The sequence below is a fragment of the Pseudoliparis swirei genome, chromosome 11 (genome assembly GCF_029220125.1).
Source record: "Pseudoliparis swirei isolate HS2019 ecotype Mariana Trench chromosome 11, NWPU_hadal_v1, whole genome shotgun sequence".
NCBI lineage: Eukaryota > Metazoa > Chordata > Actinopteri > Perciformes > Liparidae > Pseudoliparis > Pseudoliparis swirei.
In genome coordinates, this window is record NC_079398.1 from 8,307,292 (window position 1) to 8,323,506 (window position 16,215).

The 16,215-nt window shown below is 44.7% G+C and overlaps 1 protein-coding gene across 3 annotated transcripts in view; it reads left to right on the forward strand.

Moving 5' to 3' along the window:
• Positions 1–16,215, forward strand: part of si:dkey-16j16.4 (uncharacterized) — a 27,155-nt gene continuing 10,940 nt past the window's right edge. For 2 of the 3 annotated variants that reach the window (XR_008833168.1, XM_056426326.1), the window contains exons 1-3: positions 1–675; positions 7,578–7,659; positions 7,856–8,373. Coding sequence is in view for 1 of the 3 variants with exons in the window: in XM_056426326.1 (XP_056282301.1) it covers positions 607–675; positions 7,578–7,659; positions 7,856–8,373 (669 nt within the window). In the remaining 2 variants the exon portion in view is untranslated. Of the gene's footprint in view, positions 676–7,577; positions 7,660–7,855; positions 8,374–9,004; positions 9,097–16,215 lie in introns of all 3 variants that reach the window. The other variant, XR_008833169.1, reaches the window with a different exon arrangement.

A 16,215-nucleotide genomic window follows, 5' to 3' on the forward strand; every position in this document is an offset into this window, starting at 1 on the left:
TGCAGGTGGCGTGCACATTTGTCGCGTGTACGTGTGCGAGAGTGTGCGTGCGTGCGTGCGTGTCTGAATGCCAACAAGTTGATATTTATTATTATTATTATTAATTTATTTTTCTCCCTAAAGAGAGCTTTGAATTAAGTCACGGAAGTAAGAGGGTGAGTGAGGCATCTTTCAGAGGAACCGGAGAGAGAGAGCAGAGAGAGAGCGAGAGAGAGAGAGAACATACTTTCCACAACGACGGCGACTCTAATGAACTCGAAATAACAAGTTTTCTACGCGCAGCCGTTGAAAACACGCCGCATCTGCGCAGTGTGTCGCTCTTCCGACACTAGCGAACTTAACTTGGAGCGAGGAGAAGTGCTGCAGCTGCTCGCGCCGTTGTTGTTTCATTCAGTATTTTGTTCGTATTTGTTAAATGTTGTCCGTGCGGTCGGCGGTTTAACAGTCGAGTCGTAGTCCCGTGTGCCTTCTTCTTTCTAACCGCGTCACGTCGGCGTGAATGAAGTCGTAGCCGTCACGGTAACAGTACTACAGCGTAATAGTCAGGGATAAAGCCATAAGCTACTGCGAGGGAGGGAGGAGGGGAGAAGAAGAAGGAGAAGAAAAATGCTAAAGACGCTGACGAAGAAGCTAAGACGACACTCGCTCAACGAGATACATCCTTTCCAGCTGAAGGTAAGTTGTGACGCCGCCGCAGCGCAACGTCCTCACCGCGCCGGCTGTCAGTAAGTTACACCGCGGGGCCTCCGCGAGCACAGCTGCGGTCACACACACACACACACACACACACACACACACACACACACACACACACACACACACACACACACACACACACACTAGCTTGTTTGTGGACAGCGTGGCTTTTACTTTTCTTTTTTTACTTAAAAAAAATAATAAATCTTGTGACTCCGTTCACTCTGTGGGCCGGTTTCACCACGCACCTTAGATGAGCTCACAGCCTGCGTGACCTATGCCCGGGGGGTGGGGGTGGGGGGGGAGTTATAGTGAGTTCATTACCACTCTTTCCCTTACACACACACACACACACACACCATAAGACAGATAGTAGACTGTACGGCCAGCCTGTGTCTCCTTTATGTTTTAAAGTGTGTTGTTTGTAGGTTGTTGTTGTTGTTTTGCTTCCAAGCAACTCGACCCCATTCATTGGCATGTCTTACAGGAACGAGCCAGATGTTTTACGAGACGAAAAGAAAGAAAAAAACAATCCGTACGGTTCTACCAAACACGCCAGCAAACATGTGGCGTGTCAACAAACTCTCTCACTCACAGATCATTCACTCCGTGACTCTGGCATTGACAGTCGTGTCATTTGCACACAGTGTGAATCACTCAACGCTCATTTTCCAGACTTGTGTGTGAGTGAAGAGAAGATACTCGTGAAATTAGCCCAGGTCCTTCATCTACAGAGAGGAAGCAGGACATAGTTGTGTGTGTGTGTGTGTGTGTGTGCGCGTGTGGGTGTGGTGGTAGCGAGGTAAGTTTATTTAGGCGTAACGGCCAGCAAAGACGAGAATCCCTTCATTGTCGTGAACTTCGATTGTCCCGACATCGTCCCGTCTTTCCCTTCCCAGTTTCTCCACAACAGAATCCCACGTGTGCCACAATTGTTGTGGCCCAATTGATTTGCATAATGGCTTTTTTTTTTGGTGATGGAGGGGTTGAATTGTATCCTGCATGGGTCACCAACTTGCTCCGTCTGCAACAAAGGTTGTGTGTCTGTGTGTGTCTGTGTGTGTGCGTGTCAACCGACTTTAAAGTTGCATGGTAGCCATTTTGTGCAAAAGTGCACCAGTTGAAAGGCTGGAGGATGCGGGGCAAAGCGTGCCATCCCCGTTGTCTGCTTTTGTTAGTGTGTGTGTGTGTGCCTGCTGAAAGTGGTTTGCGGGATGTGTGAATGTGAGTGGTGACTACTGTTCCTGTCACGCCTGACGTCACAGGTAGCGAGGTGCAGGAGCTCATGCGCAGAGAAACAAGCAGGATCAAAACTTGAATAACAAAAAGGCGCTCTTTAATGAGGCAAAAAACGGGTTACAACAAAAACAACAAAGTCCAAAAAGGGACAGGCAGAGAATCGGGGTTCAGGGCAGGCAGGCAGGGTCGAAACAGGCAGGATCAGGTAAACGCACGAAAGACAGGACGACGGAAAAAAGACAACAATCCAGCAACAGACAAGGGAAAGAGTGGCCCAATGTATAGGGGGGAAAACAGGGGTACGACATGGAAACAGGTAGGGATGCACCGATCTGATCGGCGCCGATCCATATCGGCCGATATTCCCATTATCGGTTTTGATCGGCGTTCTCAAAACGGCCGATCAGATGACGTAACATCTGCGAGAACAACTATCAGAGACGTTTCAATCGCAGCGTATCGCAACGGAAACGATGCGCCCGGCGAGGGCCGCAGAGGTCAGAGGTCCACGAGGGGATCCTCACGCGCCGAGCGGCGTCCCCGTCCCCAGAGTTGAATCACTGGGTCGACTCAGCCGACTCTCACATGTCTGAGCCCCTATAGACTGATGTTGACGGTAAACGCATTTGATCGGGAGCGCGAGGGTTTTGATAAAGTTATCGGAAGGATTTAAGTGACAACATCCGGTTTTGCAAAGTTAGCGAAAAGAACCACGTGAAAAAACATCCGTTTATCAAAATAAGATGTCGACAAATCATACACTAGCATATAAAAGTAAACAATGAACTGATTTTGTATCTTTATAGATCGTTTCTGAGATTTAGCTTAAATTATGCTAACATTAAAACATTGTTACTGTACCAAGGAAGAGTTTATAAAAATAAGTCAGACTTTTGTATGTTAAAAAAAGTCCTGTAAATAGATTTCCCCAAGAGTTCCAGGAAATGAATAATGCAGATGTGTTCCATACATATCTGAAATCCCCTACAATAGCAATCAAACAATGTTAATGTATCAATTAGGACATTTTTCAAAGTAAAAGTCCTAAATGTTTAAAGAAATCTGTAATTTCTTTAATGTTTGAGGTGCTTTATATATGTATTTCCTCATAGTCCTAGGCAATAATGCTACACAATAAATAGAATGCTTCAATCGACACCGTGATCGGTGATCGGTATTATCGGTGATCGGCAGATACTGATTTCAGTGATCGGAGATCGGTGATCGGCACAAAAAACCTGATCGGTGCATCTCTAGTAATAACCCAAGATGATAACTCTGTTGCTGGAGCCCTGTGTTCCATATCTGCTAAAACAAAAACAATCCATCGGCCGAAGTGGCTCATGGGCGATCGTAAATCTGTATCGGCGGCCAAATTCAGTGACTGGGGCATCTTAAAATAGTTCCGCCGGTCAGTTCCATGACATGAAGACAATCCAAACAGTACATTTAGGGATCAGTTGCGTTAGCCTACTCATTTCTCTCCTGAAGGTTTCTTCCCTTTATTTTCCCCGTGAAAGGGTTTTTTCTATTTCTTGGGAGTTTTTCCTGATCCGATGTGAGGCAAATTTGTAATTTGTGATAATGGGCTATACAAAATAAACAGCATTGAATTGAATTGAACTGTGTTCAGCACAGTACTTCAAGTGTACTCCCTCAGGAAACATGATGGACCTGGTGTGAACCCTGTTTCCGTCCACATTTTTCGTAAAGTAGAATTCTGGTTCTGGGAGATGTAGTTTTTGAGGATTTGTTGACGTAGCAGAATTATTTTTGATACTGCCATCTTGGTTTTTAACGGAGAGAAGACACTTTCCCAGAAGGCAAAAGGTCCTGATACGCTGTCAAACCGGAAAAGGCATCTCTACCTTTTACCTCCTTCCAGTGAGCGACACATCTGGGTGTTGCGTTAACATGTTCGATGTCTTTCCATGTTCATGCCCTGCAGCGATGGAGCTCGTCTTCTTCACAGGTCCGTCTCTCTCTCGGTCTCCATCGCTAAAAGTCTCCTTCACAGAACTTTGGCTCCACATTCATGTTCGTGAGGCGACCGAGTGAGTAGTGCACCCTACCATGACCAAGTCTGCCACGCTGCTCCCCAGGTGATTGAGGGCTCATTGACCATGTTGGGGCCATTAAGGTGAAAAGAGTCTCAAGGTCTCACAGGGCCTGTCCTAGGAGCCGACACTAATCAAGACTACTTATACTGTACTGTGAGGACGATCCCTTCGACTGTGAGGCAAAGAGCAAACGAACCGCCTCGGACCCTGTGTGGTGTGTTTTCACGAGACGTCGTCGGTGCAGAAGGACAGTGCAAAGCCGACGTGTGTGCGTACGCTGTGACATCGCCATTGATCCAGCTTAGCAAGCTGCTCAGCGACGCAACGGACAGACAAGGATTTCAGTCAGATGTTCTTGACACACAAACTCTTTGTCTTAGCTTCACTTTGCTCCATGCGTCTCAGTTCTGTGAGCGACAGCAGTCTGTGATTATAGACGCTTAATAGACGCTGGTGGAAGACTCTCGTGTGGGTTACAAAAAATGTCAATAAAAAATCTGATTTTTGACAATTTGATTATTTGGCCGTGCATTTTCTCCAGAAAGGATTATTCCCTTATCAACACAGTCTGGACGCTGCACATTGGAGGAAATCTAAAATGACGTTTTTATCTCGCTCTCTCCCTAATAGGCTCTATATTTAGATATTTTTTCGAAACAAATCGTATCGCAGTCGATTTGCTCTAATGCGTGCATCCAGTCTTCAATTATGTTTAGAATGGGACTGCATTGGATTGCATTGCGTCATAGATAAGCATATCAATTTCAAAGATTAGAAACCCTTTGGTCAGGTCTCAGACCTCGAAATGTAATTCTTCAGTACGGCAAAACATTGTGGACAAAGTGGGAGGGAAAAAGATGGAAAGAGCTTCCAAGCTCGTTTGGTGCAGTTTTTTCCCCGCAGGCCAATATCATGTCTGATGGCTGTCATAGCTGTCACGGCTGGTCCAAATCCTCACCTCGTACACTATTTGAATATTTTGAGAGGTGCATTTAGCTTTTCATACACCATCTTCATGTGTCTTTGGCTCCCCTGTTTGTTAGTAATGTGTGATGGAGAGATGTAGATTCATCCATAAGTAGAGAGAAAAGAGGAGATAGGTGCTCAGTGTATCCTAAAACATGAGTTTATGGTCTCGATCTCTAGTTTCAAGTCTTCTTCAACACACCGTGATGTTCATTTAGTAAATGATGGTCCAGTTTGAGTCAAATAGACCATAAAGCAGAGTATGCTTTAGGGCGGGGCTACAATGTGATTGACAGGTCGCTACCACTACCAAAGCCGTATACGGTGTCTCTACATCACTCCTCCGCAGTCTAAATATGGTCACTTCCCTTCACTGGTTGCAATAATCCAAGATAACTAACTCAATGCTTGAAAACCTCAGTCCACAAGCCCAACGGGTGGCGACACGTCATCTACGTCCTCTACGTCCACTACGTCCTCTACGTCCTCTACGTCCTCTACGTCCACTACGTCCTCTACGTCCACTACGTCCACTTCTTACATGCGGCCTATGATTGGGAGCGAATAGCTCGTCAAGTACTTGAACGCTGTGCTCGGCCTTTGCGCTCCACGTCCCTGGTGAGATTTGCATAACGTTTTATGTTCTGTTACTTGACACTGACTTGCTTTTGCATGAGCCGCCATTTCTCAGATTGAGCTCTAGCCATCCAAGTGACAGTGAGTGTCACAGGTCAGAATGGTGTACCTGTGTGCTGGTGCATTGAGGAAGTCACTGCGAGTTGTGCATTTAATGTCCAGGCCCATAACTGAGACACACAAGGTGATGATATTGCGATGCAGACGGAAACTCATTAAAAGTCTTGCTCAAGTTAGCGACACACGTGCTACATGCTACATGCCTGTTCTCTGATCCATCAACAACCACTGAGACCCTACCTAGGGTCCCCACAGGGCGAGGAAGGCCACATCATCAAGTCGGAACAGACAACGATTGCGGTGAGAGACTCTGAGAAATCCAAGCTGCTTATTCTAGCGTTTCAGCATCGGGAAATTGAGCGATGATCCCGATGAATCAAATGCCTCGGACTAAACTTGTTTATGAACCACCACTTCGTTCTCGGTTTCCCGCAGCAGTGACTTTCAACAGGGTTTTCAGCCGTTTCATGGACGCTGCCCAACGGTGATTCACGGTTTAGCAGCTGAAGCCCAGAGACAGCCGCTTGCCAAAATACATTTCCTTCCCACAGTTATTCCTCGGTGTAATTTTCCGACAGATTTCATGAAGTGACGCGAGCTGGAGACTCCTCAAGAGCCAACGCTATTGCTATTTTTTTTCCTTTTTTGTTGTTGTTGGTCTTGAACACGTGCTCTGGAATTGTTCATTGAGAATCTGTCCCACAGCTCTTGTACCCTCAAAAGGCAACACGGCGGCACTCAGGCCTTATCGAAAGTATCTTGAAACTTCTTACCTGGAAATTCTTCGGCAATGTGTCGATACTTAATGTGCTATTTGATACCGTAAACATGGACTGGACCACAACACTTTATGGGAACTGGGACTTTTGGCAGTGTTTTACCTTTGTTTAGCCTTCTTTGGTGTCTATTCTGATCTATTCAGAGGGCCATGACATATCTATTCATATCTCATAAAACTTACATTATATGCTGAATATCTACATTAAACTACATATTCATGATGCGGGGAACAACGCCAGAGTTTCAAAGGCATGTTAGGAAACTACCTATCTGAGCTGCAGTGATGTTTGTGATGACAGGAGAAGTTTTTACATTTGTAAAACACAGTAATGTGTTTTATGCGATGTGGCCTTTTGATCTGTGAAATTATATTCTGGAATTCACACTTGCCATGCAGACAGTCTTCCCTTATTGGGCTCTGAGACCCTGGCTCCTTTCTCCCTTTTCCCTCTTTCAGGAAGAAAGGAAGTGAGCGTGTGTGTGTGTGTGTGTCCGAGAGTAGAAGGCATGACACGATGCACGTGTGTGTGTGTAAGCACGCGCGCACACGCGAGCACAGATGGCAGCTGCTCGGCGCGGCCTCGCAGTAGTAATTACTTAACTCTTAGCGCCGCGGTCTGCAGCGTTTCTGTATTGTTGCTTCTGCTGTCGAATTTGATTTCAAAAGAGACACGCTGGTTCAAGTTGTAAGGGGGAAGAAAGCAGATCGGACTTGGACAGAACCGCCACCCAACTCTTTACAGTCGTGTTGCCATTCAAAGCATCTTCCATACAGTACGTGGTGCAGCTGCAGAACACGATGCAGACGATGGTGTCATCATGAGGTTGTATCGGTGTGGCTGGTTCGTGGGGAAATTCCGACATGATACAGAACTCCGAATCAGGATTTGGTTTCCCTTATTTTGGATTGAATCGTTGCTCTATATAGACTCTGGAGCTATTTTGACGTTGTTTGTTCGAGACTGAAGTCCTTCACAGTGGATCAGAGCACATTTGAACTGGAGAGAAAATATGAATATCCTTTTTTCCCCCGAATGAACTTAAACAACATGTGTTCAGTCTTTGAGGCGTTGCCATATGGCATGTTTGACCTACAGTTTGAGCTCAATCCTTTTTTCTTTTCCTTTTTTTCCTCCCTAGATTTCTTACCATGGCAGTGGAGAGGGAGGGGAGAGTGACGACTCGGAGGGGGAGAACCAGGAGCTTGCACAGATTGACAGAGGTAGGCGCCCTCTGTCAAACCAAAACGTTTCCGCTGTAAATAGACGATGATCCTCCCCGGCGCTTATTGATTCTTGCACATTATAATTAGACGTTTCAAGTCAATAGATACCCAAAAAAATGGCATTTGCGTTCTTTTTGCAACCGCGTCTCCACCTTCCCCCTTTGACATTTCCCTGTTGGTCGACCCCCTCCAGAGAGGCGGAGAAACTGTGCCCTCACGCCTTTGGCCACCAGCCAGCAACACAACCAGGGCCCCCTCTCCCCGGCCCGGTTACGACGCCTCCGCCTCCTCTTAGACGCCAATCTGGACCGCCACTCCTCCGAGGAGGAGGAGCTCGAGCGGATCAGCCGCGGCGACAGCCGGAAGTGGGTGTCGGCACTCCCCCCGTGCCACGGCGACCACCACAGCAGCGCCTCCAGCGACGAGGAGGTGCGGGACCTCTTCGGCTGCGTGTCGCCGGCCGCCTCCGCCAGGCCGCTGGTCGAGGCGGGCGCCTGCCTGGCCATCTCCCCGAGCCCCGTACTGTTCAGCTCCAGTCCGCCGCGCAGCCTAAAGCCGCCGCCCATGCGCTTTCAGCTGCAGGCGGTGCAGCCGGTGGCGCGGCCCATCATTTTGACCCACTTTGACCAGTCAGCACCTTATAGGAAGTATCGGCACAGTTACGGCAGAGAGCCGGGGAGGCCGAGTCTGGATCTGGAGAAGATGCAACAGGTTAGTAGTCCAAGCTGTGGTTCGATACCTCTCAACTCCTTTTTTTTGTTATTTTATTTGACAAAATATCAGCGTTGCAAGATATCTTAAGTATCTTATATGACCTTTGCTGAGCACTTTTAGAATATTATGCTCCGCACGATTGTTTTCAATTATGTTCCGCACTATTGTGAAGGGCCCAAGCAAATCATCACTCAGCTGTTAGTTTCATGTCTCTAGACCAGGGCTTCAATGCACATTGCACTGTGTCAGGGCGACTAGCTTGGCTTAAGACATTGAATCTGCAGTCAAATTATTACATAACACTATGAACCTAAAAAAAATAATTTAAACATAGTGAACTGTCGCCCCCTCAGAGGGAAGTGAGTGAGTAATTCTCCGTAACCAGGGGTTACTGTTACGCCGTATGATACATTATCCCACAAGGTTTGATACTTAACTGTAGCAAGATGTCTAACCCCCCCGCCCACCACTAACAGCCAATGTCGGGCCGAGGATTTGGCCCCAACGATACAATGATGGACTATTAATACTACTACTAACCCCCCCTCCCACACACACACACACACACACACACACAACCACGGCCATACAAACGTGCACGGCAACAACAAAGTGTTCCTTTCGATAGCCGGACGCGCGCCGCCACGGTGGTCCGGCTGGAGAGGGATGAAGGAGATGGAGGCACGGACGGCAGATGTCCGCCTTCGTTCCCTCACAAAGGTTGGCAGGCGAGGGGAAAACGATGAAGGGGTGAAGGCAGAAGGAGAGGATTAAATACACGACAGAAAAACCACGGCCACTAATGAGTCATGGAGAAGCTGGTCCACTAATCATTAAAATCCAATAGACTTGTTGGCCCACGCCAATGGATGGGAAAGGGTGTGCGTGTGTGTGTGTGTGTGCGTGTGTGTGTGTGTGTGTGTGTTTGCAGAGATAGAAACTGCAGGTTTCAGGGGTCCATATGTCCATTGGGTTCTTAGAGGGAAAGAACAGATGATGAGGGACAGCGGGCAGCAATGAGAGGGGTGCAGAGAAACAAATTAAAGTGTGTGTGTGTGTGTGTGTGAGAGAGAAATGCTGGGGTACCCGTCTATTATCCTGTCTTTTTGTGTGTGCATGTCTGCATTCTCCTGTCTGAGAGTGTGTTGCTGTATCACTGTGTGTGTGTGTGTGTGTGTATGTGTGAGCATGCGTGTGTTTCCACAGTGCAAGTGTGTCTGTATGTGTGAGAGTGTGCACACTCAGTCAAGTGGAATGGGAGGTGCTGCAGGGAATACAATAGGGGGCCTACAGAGGTAGCCAGCAGACTCAGCTCCAGTCTCTCCATTAACCCTTTAGCTGGACCACCTCCAGACACCAAGTCTGACTCAACTTCTACACGTTGACCGTCTTTTCTTTCACATCACGTGCTGTTCTGGAGTTTAAAACCTGAGACTCAAAGCTGACTGAGCTGCTAAACTAATTTAAAGGTGACTAACCCAGGGGAGTCGTGCCAGACTGCCCTCTAGGATTGAAGAGAATCGGGGGTCGAGGGTCGGATCGGTTTGAGCTGAAACGACAACTGACAGCAGCAGAGAGGAGAACATATTTTTTTTAAGTTTGATAACATTGCCGTGATTGGCTTACAGAAACTGCGCCCAATGCTGATTGGTTCATTCATCGTACACGCCCCCAATCAGATGGGAGGACATTACATGACATCACAATTAATTTCTTCAGACGCTCTTATCCAAAGCGACTTACAGTAAGTGAATCAACCACGAGTATAAACAACAAGGACAACAAGAATCAAGAAAGTAACGTTTCTTCAAGAAAGCCAAACTACAAAAATACCAAAAGTAATACTATAAGTAATACCATAAATAATACCATGAGTAATAACATAAGTAATACCATAGGTAATACCATAAGTAATACCATGAGTAATAACATAAGTAATAACATGAGTAATACCATGAGTAATACCATGAGTAATACCATGAGTAATACCATGAGTAATGCCATAGGTAATACCATAAGTAATACCATGAGTAATACCATGAGTAATGCCATAAGTAATACCATAAATAATACCATGAGTAATACCATGAGTAATACCATAGGTAATACCATAGGTAATAACATAAGTAATACCATGAGTAATAACATAAGTAATACCATAAATAATACCATGAGTAATACCATAAGTAATACCATGAGTAATGCCATGAGTAATACCATAAATAATACCATGAGTAATACCATGAGTGATACCATAAGTAATACCATGAGTAATACCATGAATAATACCATGAGTAATACCATAAATAATACCATGAGTAATACCATGAGTAATACCATAAATAATACCATGAGTAATACCATGAGTAATACATGAGTAATACCATGAGTAATACATGATTAATGGTTCAATGTCATCATAACTACTGAAAATCTTGTTGATATCTTATTGCATTCAGAGAATATAGACCAATGAACATTCAAGGGGTGTGGCCTAATATTTGAAGTCACACAACTTCTACATTATTTGGCCTATCCTCACCAAATTGCTAGCCTATGTCCATATCGCATCCCTTAAACTACTTAATTTTTTTCATAATATTTGAACATTAGGGGGCGCTGCAATAAATCCCTCAATATCTGCATTTTTAGCCTTTTTTTAGCCTTTTTTCATGTTTTGGGCAGTTGTAAAACTGTTAACTCCTCCTAGAGCTTACACCCGATTCATTCCAAACTTGCCCAGTATGATCTTGAGACCTTTGCCGTGAAAAATCTTTGAAAGATTTAAAAAATATTAAACTTTGTGCGGTGGGTCGAACATCAAAAAACACCATTCGCCATAAAAATCCAAGTTGATGTAACTCACCCATACATTATGTAATCTGCTCCATATTTCTCATATATCATGACATGCTGATCCTGAAGACATCCATATGCTAATTTTTAACTATGATCTTAGCGCCACCTAATGGCAACAGGAAGTTACATGTTTTCTACTTTTATACCCTTCTCCTCACAGATTATTCAGATCCCTCTCAACATATACCAGAATAGATGTAAGACCTTGATAATGCTTCCCTGTGAAGGTCGTAATGACACGTTGAAGTATGGCGAGTCGTAGCATCAGCAAACTTTGATCCTTCGCCGTGAACAAAAAAACAATGTAACATGCTCGAAACGTGACTAAACTTGGCACACACCTTTAAAGTCAAATATGTAGTTACCTGATATGATTTGAATGCTTCGGATTGACAATATGGCTCGATAGCGCCCCCTAGAATGAATTTTCGTTCAAAAGCCCACGTTTTTTTCCTCCAATGACTAATTGACTCGTTATTCAGCATACATCTCCGCTTGGACCTGCTCTACAAAAAATATTATTATGACCATAGGCTACGTCAACTTAGATTTTCCGCCATTTTGAATTTTGTAAAAAACTGTTTTTGTGCACTTTTTTTCAAAACGCTTGTTCCGATTCCTACCAAATTGTCTGAGGTCCATTATTGGTTCAATTTAAAGGAAAAAATTTCAGGAATTGTCGATATCTTATTTCATTCAGAGGATATGGACCAGTGAACATCCAAGGGGTGTGGCCTAATATATAAAGACACCTAACTTCCAAATCACTGTGACTATCTTCACCAAATTGGTAGTCTATGTCCACAAGGACACCCTTAACCTACCTTAATACAATCAATCCCTCAAAATATGCCCTTTGGGCCTTTTTTCATGATTTTAGGGGTTGTAAAACAGTTAACTCCTCCTAGGGCTTAAACCCGATTCATTCCAAACTTAGGCAGTATGATCTTGAGACCTTTGTCTTGAAAAAAATTTGAAGGATTTCAAAAATATTGAACTATGTGCGTTTGCCGGACCGGCAAAGAAACACCATTCGCCATTAAAATGTAAGTTGATGTAACTCGGCCATACATTATCCAATTTGCTCCATATTCCTCGTATGTCATAACATACTGACCCTGAAGACATCCATATGCTAATTTTAAATTCTAGTCATCGCGCCACTGAGCGGCCAAAGCAAATCAGCCTAAAAAGCATCACATTCACATGTAATTTACATGACAAGGTCAAGACTTCACGTGGATACACATGACACATGTAAATGTTCAAATTGTCAAAGCGCCCCCTACTGGCTACACTGGACTCGTTTGAATGTACTCCAAACTTCTCATGCTTCATAGAATTCACGGCCAGAGGGTATCAACAAGCCTTTTTTCACTCAGAGGCAAAGCGCCACCAACTAGCAAAGTCAAATCAGTGTCGCGTGACAAACGGTAAAACGCCCGAATGGCGGGCATGTGTTCTCGGCCGAGGGGGCCGGCGTCCGGCCGGCACCCCCGACGTGCGAAGCAGGAACAAGGACCCGTTCATCGCTGCCTGCAGCTTTAATTACAGTTGTGTTGTTATGCATTTAGAAGCGTATATTTAAAAAAAACAATAAAGAAAGTGATACACTCCAGTGGTTATGCTATATAGCTCTCACTGGGGATTAGCCCAGATAAAGTAAGCCAAAGCTTTATTTGTGAAGCAGGATTCAAACACAATGAGGCAGTTTAGATTATTTACATGAATCTTTGAGACAACAACAGAAGAAACGTGGCCAACCGTCACCAAGACGAAATGTGATTTAAATCACCCCCCAAACAATCACAAAGATAACTTACTCTTTGTATTTCTGATGAATAACCAAAACAAGTGGCTCATTGGCAAGTCACGACCTGTTGGCCGTGAGTGTGTGTGTGTGTCTGTGTGTGTAGGGTGGCGGTGAACAGATGATCGTGCTGCCGTCAGGGTGGTGCAACACATATGGGATGGAAAGCAAAGTCAATATTCAAACCCGATCAATAAGATATTGCCTTTGACTCGTTTGTAGAAAATCTACTTTACTTAGATACAGATTCACGGCCCTTTTTTAAAGTGAGTAATAAAAAAAATAGGATTGAACAAAAAGAATGAACTGCGTAAGATATGGACGGAGTCTCCTTGACGTCACCCGAGTGGGAATGGGCAGAGAGGTAATTGGTGAGGTCGTATGTGTACAATCTGTAAAGCCCTCTGGGGAAATCGTGTGATATCGGGTTATACAAAATAAACTGAATTGAATTGGTGCTGAGGTGAGGTGACGTATTAGAACAGAACTAATGTTAAAACGACTGTGAGCTTAATTAACCAATTTTATTCCTTAACCCTTGTGTTGCCTTCGGGTCATTTTGACCCCAATCAATATTACACCCTCCCCCCGCCTTAGGATTAATTTGACCCCATTCAATGTTTAATGTCGGTGTTCTTTCGGTAGTCAACAAACAAACATAAAGTGCCTCACACTTAAACTTGGAAAACAATATTAATTCTAATAATTTTCTGGAGGTTTTAATTGCTGGCATCAAATTGAACCCAAAGGGTAAAATATGTTATTAAATATAAAGGTAACAGGAGGGTGAAACATTGTCAAAATGACCCAAAGGCGGGGGGAGGGTGTAATATTGATTCGGGTCAAAATGACCCGAAGGCAACACAAGGGTTAATATTTATTTAAACTTTACACCATAATTAGATTTAAACTGATGAGTGATATACAAATTCACACCCTGAAAAGCAGCGTAACCTCATTCAACGATGTTTCATAAAAAGGTTCCTCCTCCTCTCGGGCGTCCAGCAACATGTGTCAAGTTTCAAGCTTTTCAAAATAAAGTTCCGTCTTTACAGAAAACGACTCTGTTGAGGTTGGGCGATAAAACTACTGCATTAGATTTCAGTGAGTTAAGGAACTACGTCGCGCAAGTTAAGTGACTAATAAATCAACTGTCCTCGTTTCAAACGGGGAACCACCAGCTGAGAGGTCGCTGGTTATTGGACCTGTTTTTATACTGTTTTTATACCTCCTCGTTCTCGATCACAACGCACACAGCACTCTGAATACGTCCGTGGTGTATCTACTGATTACCTGACATTCTTCTTCGTTGGTAGAGCTCCGAACGCTGGATGAGCCCGTCTGTTATGGACGGGGATGTTAGCTCGAGAGACCAAAACGTTTCTTTTGTACCGGGCTGTAAATATGTTTATGAGCTCTAAAGTTGGACATTTCAACTCGAAGGATTGACTTCTTATTGGAGCCTCTAGTGGCCATTTGAGGAACATCATTTTTATTTTATTTTACTCAATCACCTATAGATTCAGAGTACACAAGTTACGTTTATTCTAATTTTTATCCTTGTTCAAGCATAAAACTAAAGAAAAAAAATCAGAGCTGACAGGAGAGCCTGAGGGCAAGTGCACACCAGCAGCAGTCTTGTGTTTTCATTCTTTCCCGTGCTCCCTTCCCCCTTCAGAAGCTACTTTCCCAACTCCAGACAATTCAGATGAGTTGGGGAGTGGGAGACAGTATATTGCATAAGCGCCACTGACTGACTGTTTGGTTTAGTGAGACAGCTGGATCGGCCTCGTCTTCCATCATCACCGTCTAATGTTAATTGACTGCCGAAGCACATGGTGTTTGTTATTTTTTGCTGTTTTTAATGTAAAGATTTCTGCCAGTGATGGATGTGAAATGGTTGAATTTCAGTAATATAATTAGAAAATTAGACCTTGATAATGCTTTCCTGTGAAGCTTCTAAAGGTGCGTTCACACCAAAAGCGAAACAATTTTTCGCGTCACCCAAAACGCGTGAGTTTACTCGCTCGACCGTTCACGGTGTTCTATTCAATTCAATTCAGGTTATTTGTAGAGCCCAATTTCACAAATTACAAATTTGTCTCGGAGTGCTTTACAATCTGTACACATAGACATCCCTGTCCCAAAACCTCGCATCGGATCAGGAAAAACTCCCAAATAACCCTTCAGGGGGAAAAAATGGAAGAAACCTTCAGGAGAGCAACAGAGGAGGATCCCTCTCCAGGATGGACAGATGCAATAGATGTAATGTGTACAGAAGGACAGATTTAGAGTTTAAATACATTCAATGAATATGACAGAGTGTATGAATAGTTCATAGAAGGCATATTCTACGATGGAGACCTCCACGATCCATCAGGCAGATGGAGGTAGAGAGGAGGAGTGGGCGGAGTCTCAACAGTGGGCGGAGTCTCAACAGGGCAGTGGCGTGGTCGGTCGCAGGAATTCCACGACCCAGACCTCGATGATCCATCAGGCAGAGAGGATCTATGCCGTCTCATAGGGTCCGATGTGTCTCGTCTCCGTAAAGACCGTTATCATCTCCTTCATCCACCAGAATAACTAACCACTAGTTCTGCTTTATATTTGTTGTGGACATCCCACACCCTACCGCCCTCGTGTTTGGGTTCATGACATCACCCGTAGGCTCACTCAGCTCGGTCACTTTCACCGATGAAGTTACTGTTACGTCTGAAAGACTTCCGCTTCCAGCGCTACGAGAGCGGAACTCAAGAGCTGATTGGCCCGAGTTGCGAGATGACCGCCTCAAAGTTGAAATATTTCAACTCGGGGCGAAAATAAACGCGCCGCTGCAAACGCGTCGGCCACATCGCGTCACCCAAAACGCCCAAAACGCGCCGCCCGGGAAAATATCGCGTCTATCGCAGCCACACGCGTCTGTACGTTGACTTTTCATGGGATTCAGTCGCTTGAAAAAATAGTTTCGCTTTTGTTGTGAACGCACCTTTACGACACGTTGAAGTGCGGCGAGTCGCTCCTCGTTCCTCAGCTCCTCGTTCCTCGAGGACCCTAATTAGAATCAGCGATCACATGCACATAAACATGGAGTGACTGTATCCAAGAAGGGCTGTTTGGGGTTCACAAGTGACATTGACGTACATAGAAGTGTGGTTGTTGTTGTTGTTGTT